The sequence below is a fragment of the Toxorhynchites rutilus genome, chromosome 3 (assembly GCF_029784135.1).
Source record: "Toxorhynchites rutilus septentrionalis strain SRP chromosome 3, ASM2978413v1, whole genome shotgun sequence".
In the NCBI taxonomy this organism is placed as follows: domain Eukaryota; kingdom Metazoa; phylum Arthropoda; class Insecta; order Diptera; family Culicidae; genus Toxorhynchites; species Toxorhynchites rutilus.
This window is the reverse complement of record NC_073746.1, coordinates 316,468,557-316,477,896: the sequence shown is the minus strand read 5'-3', so window position 1 is coordinate 316,477,896 and position 9,340 is coordinate 316,468,557. Positions and strand designations below refer to the sequence as shown.

General features: G+C 36.2%; 1 protein-coding gene across 1 annotated transcript; it reads right to left on the bottom strand.

The window, feature by feature from the left end:
• Positions 1-639: 639 nt before the first annotated feature.
• Positions 640-7,384, bottom strand: LOC129779258 (uncharacterized). The gene is made up of 2 exons (XM_055786645.1): positions 7,164-7,384; positions 640-2,564 (listed from the first exon to the last, which is right to left on the bottom strand). The coding sequence occupies exons 1-2, from the start codon at positions 7,178-7,180 to the stop codon at positions 974-976; spliced, it is 1,608 nt and encodes a 535-aa protein (XP_055642620.1). The 5' UTR covers positions 7,181-7,384; the 3' UTR covers positions 640-973.
• Between the last annotated feature and the right edge of the window lie 1,956 nt (positions 7,385-9,340).

The window sequence follows — 9,340 nt, the reverse complement described above, 5'->3', positions numbered from 1 at the left end:
CGAGAATGATTTGCTAGTCCCAAGCATCAGTTCTTTGTGCAATTTGGTTGGTTCAGGTCAATCACGGAGAGCAACTACGAATTGTACAGTCTATCCAAGCCGATAACTTGTTACTTTTTGTTATCAATTGCTACGGTCTGACAGAACTTTTGTGTAGCACTTTTTATAACCAATCTATTCAGGTAAGAAATCTGCATTTATGGGTAAAGAAAGTGCTTAGAATATGAGCTTATTTCTAGAGATCATGAGCAGCTGGGTAATTTGGTTGGACGATGACGAAAATTATAAACTGGATGCGGCCATCGCACGAATGTAACGTCGAATAATCAGGAATCATTCGAACCCATGAGAAATACCCAATCACACGTAAATTTACCTTCATTGCAATTATAAAATCTATGGTTCGAAATACATTTGTTTCCTCTTGTAGATTTGCGAGGTATTTTCGAGTGTCGAAAGACTTGTTTCTCCACTTTCTGAACATCGTTGAAAGCAAACTGGAATCTATATATATATATATATATATATATATATATATATATATATATATATATATATATATATATATATATATATATATATATATATATATATATATATATACATATATGTATATATAAGTAATGACCGAAGTGGCGATTACAATATAAAAAATAAATTTATTTTCGCTAAATTTAAAGATTACACATCAACGTTCATACTAAGACTAAATGCTATCTTCTGTTCCCTGCCTTTTTATAATGTCGGTATCTCGCGTCAGCAGATTCCTTGTTATCCGTACGGTCGCGTTGTTTCCAGATCGGGTTCCTTTGAATGATGTCGCGTGGTCAGCCGTTGTCGTCAGTTGTTATGGCTCGCGATTGTCTTGATGGGAGGCCTCTGGGTGCAATCTGATCCTGGTTGCATCGGTTGTTATGATTCGTTGTTGCTCTAAGTGGTCGTGTGGGGTACATCTGGTCGTAACGTCTCCCCCCTAAGTTTCAAGCGTCCTCGATTGAAGTTTCGGCAGCTCGATCCATGGTTTCGGGATGCATTTTTGCTCTGCCTTCTTCCCCGGAAGTAGGGATAATGGAATACTTCCGTTGTTTTCAGTTTCGTCCACCTGAGTAGCCACGAGAGGTTCTGGCGGATTTTTGGTTACTTCATTTCTTTTATTACCTTTTTTGTAGAAATATACAGAAAAGAAACAGATAAATGTTATTATGAGGAGGGTTGTACCTCCAATTGTTACCCGGTGTTGTGTGGTGTTCAAGTAAAGTTGAACTTCATTGAGTTCTTCCAAGTTCTGTATTCGTAGCATGACGTTTTCATCGTCAAGATCTGTAAAATTTCCATTTTGGAGGGGCTTGCTGTATATTGGGATCAGGTATTCTTGCTGGTAGGTTACGTCAGGTTGTCCAAAAAATGTGAAATTTCGTATTTTGACGGTACAGTTTTCGGTTTCGATTATTGTGGCATCGCTAACCATCCTTGAATCTCCGCAAGAGTCTTTTACTTCTACGATTTCTGTTGTGTCGATCAGGATGATTCCTTGCTTGACTTCTTTGATTTGTGTTGTTTGTTTTGATTTTACAAACGAGCATTTGGGTGTTTGGTGAGTTAATATTTTATAGATGCAATCGTCCTCAATTAGGTTATTTCCATCGCAAATATCGCATTCTGTTGGTTGGTAATAAACTGTGTTGCCATATTTCGTTACCAGGTTGATGTTCGTATCGATCCGTGAATTGTTAACTCTCAAAGTATGGATTTCTAACAAATCGTACGTCTTTTTATCCAAAATGGGGGTCTTTATTAATATGACTGCTTGATTGTTGCTGATACCGACACTCGCTGAGGTATATTGGAAAATTTCGTCTAAGTAATTTAGCTTTATTGTTTGTGTCTTAAGCCTGTCTAAAATTAACTGTTTTTCCTCCAATGAGAGTATGTTTTTGTTTATCAAGCCTACTCTAGAAAATTCTACTTGCTCCTCGATGTCCTCTAATATGCTGATAATTTTGTCCATATTCCAGATAAGGTTGACGAATTCTAAATCTGTTTTTATTCCCTGTACTGTGTTGTATTCCTTAGTAATTTTTGATTCAATTTTACTAATAGAGTCTGTAATATTATTCAATTTATTTTGAAAAAGTTCATTGATCTGGATTTGTTTCATCTGATTGTTCACTAATTTGTCTCCTTGTGTTTTTAATATTCCCAAACTTTGATGCATGACTATTAGGTCATCGTTATCAGGGTTTCCCGTGATGAGTTTAATGGCTGTTCCTAATGCGTTCATAAGTCCCCTTTTTATTCTATGTGGTAGGAGGCTCCTGAGTTTATCTTTTGCTAGTTTGGTTTTTTCTAGTAGTGTTTGCTCTAGGTGTTCTATAGTTTCAAACGATTTCATGATTTTTTCTATGTTTTCTATATTGTCATTTAATGTATTTAGGTTGATTCTATGCAACATTCTGTCATATCCGATTCTAATCCTTGCTGTTTTGATCTTGAACGCAACCAATCCATTGCTGTTCGTTATTTCTTTATAGTTGGTGGTGCTTATTGTTTTGATGAGTATTATTCTGCAAGAAAAACAAATGGCTTCTTTAATTTGGTGTTCATTTTAGTGGTCTTTGTTAATTTTTTATGCGATTTTTATGGATTTTAATGTTATTTGTGTCCTTGAAGGTTAGATGGTTGTCTTCTTTTATGGTAGAAAGTTTATAAATGTCTTTATCTTTATTCAACCTTTGACTAATTTTTATGTATTTCGTGTCGTTAGGGTTGAGTGGCTTGGGTTCTTCACGATTCTCATGCTTCTTTTCGAAGGCTTGTTTACGTTTATCTAGTTCCAATTTTACTGCAGAGTGGATTTTGTTGGATTGTTCAATTATGTCAGCCGCGTTCGTAACATTATTTGTGTTAAATATTAGCTCACGTGGTTTTCGTTTCGTCACGGAGTGAAATGTATTATTATAGATGTCGGTAATTATATTCATCCGATCGTTGATCGGAAGTTCATTATATTTTGTTTTTAGTGTTCTATAAAGCTCGATTATCGTTGAGTGGAATCTCTCAACTATTCCGTTGGAATTAGAACTACTCGCGAAATGAATTTCGATTCCGAGCTCGTTTAAAAAGCCGACGAAATCTATTGATGTAAAAGCGGGCTCTTGATCACAAATTATCGTTTGCGGTCTACCGAAGTGCCTGATGTGTTCGGAAAAAGCACGTTTTATGTCTATTATCGTTCTTGTTGTCAGTGGTATGGCGTTGGCGAATTTGGAGAAGGAGTCCACGATGGTCAGCCATTTTTGGCCTTTCATGAAAAATATGTCCATGTGAACCCGTTCGAATTGTTTTGAGCCGAAAAATGATTTCTGAATTAATTTTGGGGGCTTCCTGTCGTATTTGCTTCTTTTACAAATATGACAGGAGTTAACAAATATTTTCAGTTTTCGCTCGATTTCGGGGAAAAAATATTTCTGCAGGATTTGCATTTTGTTTTCTTTTGCTCCTCTGTGTGCTGCGTCATGTATTTCCCGTATTATGGCATCTTTTTGCTCGTCTATTCTGACATCTTCTAGAAGCTTTTCTGAAATGAAAACTTTGAATTTATTGTTAGTAAAATGTTTACAGTATGTTTCCTGAACGAGTTGTACTAATGATATTGGAATTTTTAGACAAGATATTCCTCTGGGGTTAAGGTAACTTTTGAGAATTTCGACTATGTCTGCTTCTGTATATTCTGGTTTTACAATAGTGAATCGGTGGTATTTTGGAAATGTTTCTTCGTGTATAGTCGTATCAAAATGATTTATTTTAAAAATTATTTGTGTTCTAAAACTGTTGATTGGTTTTTCGGTACACCATATGAAAAAATCATCACTGGTTTCTGCTGAGTGAACAGTTTCAAGATCAAGTTCATTATTGTTTAATTCTTCTGGTTTTATCCTCGATAAAGCGTCTGCTACCACATTTTGGTTGCCAGGCTTATAAATGAGTTCATAATCAAATTCCTCCAATGCTATTTTCCCCCTTATAATTCTTCTGTTAGCGTCTGTCATGGAGTAAGTAAGTGGTTGGTGATCCGTAAGAAGTTTAAATTTTCGTCCATAAAGATATGGTCGGAAATGTTTCACAGCCCAAACGATGGCTAGAAATTCCTTCTCCGTCGTGGAATAGTTTTCTTCGGTGTTGTTAAGGGTCCTAGATGCGTACGCGATTGGTCGATCTTTGCCTATGGGTCCTTGTGAAAGAACTGCCCCTATGGCAAAATCGCTGGCATCGGTGGTTAGTATGAATTCCTTCGTGAAGTCGGGATAAATGAGTATAGGGTCCATTGTAAGAAGTTGTTTACATTTCTCAAAACATTCGACTGTTTCTGGGGATATAACGAATTCGGTGTCTTTACGAAGTAGAGCAGTTAAAGGCTTCACCAATTTCGCGAAATCTTTAATGAATCTGCGGTAGTATCCCAGGGTACCAAGAAATTGACGTATTTCCTTTTCGGTTTTTGGAGTCGGCCATTTCTTAATTATTTCGATTTTGTCGGTGTTTGGTTTAACGCCTTCTTCTGAAACAGTGTGTCCAAGATAGTGAACTTCTTTTTTGAAAAATTCACATTTATCTATCTGGATTTTTAAATTTGCTTCCTTTAGTTTTTTCAATACATTCATGAGATCTTTCTTATGTTCCTCTAGGGAACTTGAGAAGATTATGATATCGTCCATATAGACGAGACAACACTTCCCTAAGAATTCTCTCAAGATGCAGTCCATAACACGCTGAAAAGTTGCTGGAGCATTTTTCAGCCCGAATGGCATGCGTGTAAATTCATATTTTCCGGAGTTAATCGAGAAAGCTGTTTTCTCGATATCTTCGTTTGCAAGTTGAATTTGGTGAAAACCGGACACCAAATCAATTGTAGAAAAATAACAAGTTCGGCCAAGTTTATCAAGTATTTCCGTTATTTCCGGGATGGGATATTTATCACTAATTGTCTTTTCGTTTAGTTTTCGATAGTCGATAACTAAACGAAACTTTTTCTTCCCAGAAGCGTCTGTTTTCTTCGGGACAACCCATATAGGCGATGTATAAGGTGATATTGATTCCCTTATTATCCCGTCTCTAAGCATTTTTTCCACTTGTTGTTGGATTTCTGTTTCGAAAATTTGTGGGTATTTATAGGATTTTGTATGTATTGGTATATTGTCTGAAGTCCTGATATTGTGCTTTATCTTATGGGTGAAAGTTAATTTATCCGAGTCGGTATAAAGTATTTCTCTGTTGGCATCTATAACCCTTTCTAAAGCTTTTTTCTCCTCATCGTTCATGTGTTCACTCCTAAAACAGTATTTTCCTTTTGGTGAAATTTTCGGAATGTCCTTCAATCTAAAACAATCGGTTCCAATTTCAATTTCATTAGAGTTCAGTTGTACTGTTCTATTGGGGTAATGACTTTTTATTGCCACTATAGCTATGCCATTTTTGCTTTGGTATAAACCGGGGAGAATTGAAAAATAATCAAATGGAGTTTCTTCCTCAACAAGAAAGCTACCTTTTTGCTTTATTGGTATTTCTACAAATTGGAACTCTTGTTCCGAAATGTTGATTTTGTGGTTTCCTGGAAATTTCTTTTCGAGGTTAAAAGTTTTTCTACCAATTTTCAATTTATTTCTGCCGATGTCCAACTGAGCATTGAGGTCTCTCAGTGTTTCGTACCCTATTAATCCATCGAAAAAATCGTGGAAATCGAATACATAAAATTTTACTTTCTTCCTAATTTGGAAGATGTCAAATGAAGCTGATTTATTGATGTCATGTTTGCCATTGATATTCGTGACGTGAATTCCTGTTTCATCTTTGCAATTTTCGAGTTTAACATGTTTGGGCGAAATATAATTTTTATTGGCACCTGTGTCCATTAAAAATTTTAAATTGCCCTTAGTTGTTTGGATAGTCAGATAAGGAATAAAATTATTATTCTTTATGTTTTTTGCTTTTCCTTTCTTACCATCTGAAAATTTAATTCGTCGCCTTCAAAATAGTCGTCGTCTTCTGATTCTAAAATTGAATCGTTCGACGTCAAATCCGCTTTAGGTTCCGGTTCGCGCACTTCATTATTATGAACCTGCATTTTCGACTGGTACGTCCTCATAGAAACGTCCTCGTCATTATTTACTTTTTGAGATCTGAATCTCTCAGATACGGGTTTATTATTCTGATTGGTTTTTGGATTATATGATTTTTGATTTTGTGAAATTGTCTGAGCCTTCTGCTCGGGAATTCTGTAGGTCGAAGGACCTTGTTTGTTTTCCAATTTTTGCCTGAATGCGGCATTGGAATGTTGCATAGTTATGTCATGGGCCTCTTCTAACGAATTCGGCCTATAGCTACGCACGTACATAGCCAGCTGATCCTCATTCAGTCCGTCTATGTATCTTGTAAGTGACATTAAACTTATTAATTTTATGACTGCTTCCATGGAATTTTTATAGTCTTCCATGTGTGCAGCAGACGATTTGATTGCTGTATCAATCGTCTTAACTTTGTTATAGTATTCTGTGAGAGATGCTTTCCCTTGTTTTACATAAAAAAGAGATTGGATATGTGAGGTGATATCTCTCTTGTCTCCAAACGAGTTTAAGAGAACCTCTTTAATTTCGTCCCATTCCGTAGGGTTACCGGAGGAAATCAAAACCTCTCTTGCTTCCCCGATAATTTTTGACCTAACAACACGTATGATTTGCTTGTAGGTTGGCTCGAATTTATAGTCACTGAATAAATCTAGTGTTTGCTGCGTGTCTTCCACCCACGCGAGCGTTTCTTTTCTATTTCCGCTAAAGTGCGGAATATTTTTCACGGGATCCGGCGTGACGAAATTTAAAAATGGATCCTTCGCTTTGTTTTCTAACTTAGTTATAGTATGAATAAGAGCGGCCTGGTTTTTCGTTAACTCTTGTATTTGAGCGATTAATTGCTCCGCTGTAATTTCCACTGGTAATTCAGCTTGCGCTGTTTCTTGCATTGTTTGGTTCTCTTGCGTGGACATTATGCTGTCTCTATGCTGTTGAAACCGTTCGTGTTTAGAATTTTTTCTTCTTGAAGCAATGGTTGCACTTGTTAGTTGCACTTGATCACTTTTTGGTTAATTAATAACGAGAGTGAAAATTACTTACAGTATCAGTAACCTCATTCCCGGAGTCTGTTAATGTTATCGATGAGCGTGGTTCCGTGAGTTGTTCGGCAGCTCCCGTAACTCCAGCGATGTCCTTTCGCGGATGGTTTCCCAGGAAGCAGCACTACACAACACTTTCACAAAGACTGCGCCAGTAATGACCGAAGTGGCGATTACAATATAAAAAATAAATTTATTTTCGCTAAATTTAAAGATTACACATCAACGTTCATACTAAGACAAAATGCTATCTTCTGTTCCCTGCCTTTTTATAATGTCGGTATCTCGCGTCAGCAGATTCCTTGTTATCCGTACGGTCGCGTTGTTTCCAGATCGGGTTCCTTTGAATGATGTCGCGTGGTCAGCCGTTGTCGTCAGTTGTTATGGCTCGCGATTGTCTTGATGGGAGGCCTCTGGGTGCAATCTGATCCTGGTTGCATCGGTTGTTATGATTCGTTGTTGCTCTAAGTGGTCGTGTGGGGTACATCTGGTCGTAACGTATATATATATATATATATATATATATATATATATATATATATATATATATATATATATATATATATATATATATATATATATATATATATATATATATATATATATATATATATATATATATATATATATATATATATATATACATATATGTATATATATATATATATATATATATATATATATATATATATATATATATATATATATATATATATATATATATATATATAGCCTTTTTATTAATTACATTCTGCTGTCTCTTCATTCTTGGTATGGCCTGATTATCCTGCAAGCTTCGATCGCGTGGTCTGGTTCATATTGCACGCGTCATCGATTTAGTGGGTATGCGGCCGCACGTTGTTGGCTCTGTCTGGCTGTCTCTGTTGCTATGTGGATTGATTCTGCTGACGCTTTGGCTTCGGGCATGCTCTGGTCTGTCTGTTGTGGTGTAACCCCTCCCCCCTTAGACTGTCGTCCGTCCTCGGATGGCTTACCAAAGAAGAGAAGTCTCGGAAGTGGTTCAAGAATGAATTCCGATTTGCGGGTGGGATTTCCGTGTTCCTCGTTAGATCTAGTTTGGTTTCCAGTCTCCAAAACGTTTTCCTTCTTTGCCTTCGATTTTCTGTTAATGATATAGACGATAAAAGAGCAGAGAAAGGTTAGTGCGAGAAGGATTCCTTCTCCGATGGTTGTCGTCTTCTTCGAGCGATGCAGGTCCAACTTTATCTCTTGGAGATGGTTTAAGTGTTCCAGTTTGATGTGGGTGAACTCGTTCAGATCCTCCAAGTAGTTGAGCTGAATGAATTTGGTTCCATAGATTGGTATGAGGTATTCCTTGTGGTCTGATAGATGTTTCTGACTATTAAATGTGAGATTCATCACCTTGATCGTACAGTCATCTGTTTCGATAATAGTCGGGGTATTGACTAGTCTCGAATTATTACATGAGTCGGAAATCAATACTTTTTGGTTCGTGTCTAGTAGTATGATTCCTTTTTTTATTTCTTGTATTCTGATGTGCTGTCTGACGGGTTTCAGGATACATATTGGTGTCAACTGATTCAAGAGATTGTTAATACAATCGTCTTCGATAAGGGTTGTTGCTTCGCAGATGTCACAAATATGATCTTGCTTGTAAATAATGTCCCTATGCTTTGCCACCAGTTTTATGTTTGTATTTATTCTTGTGTTGTTTATGTTTAGCGTCTGGATGTTGATGAGGTCGAACTCGTTGCCTTCCAGGATGGGTATTTTTGCCAAAATTAGAATTTCGTTGCCTTTTACAATTACACTTTCTGAGGTATATTGAAATATTTGATCTAAGTAATCTAAATTCAATTTTTGTGCCTGTTATAAATGTACAATTTATCCTCTAGTGAAAATAAATTTCTATTTAAAATGTTTAGCTTAGCAAATTCGATTTGTTCTTCTACGTTAGTGAGAATAAGTATTAACATGTCAAGGTTCATAATAAGATTGATGTATTCCAAATCTGTGTTGATCGTGAGTGAATTTTCATTTTGGGATACAATTTGTTTAATAATCTTCTTGAGGATATCTGTGATATTATTCAGTTTGTTCTGAATTTTTTCATTTATAATTACTTGCTTTGAGATAGATTCAGAAAGTAAGTTTCCCTGCTTTTCCAATGTTCCGAAATTATGAGTTATGATTTCC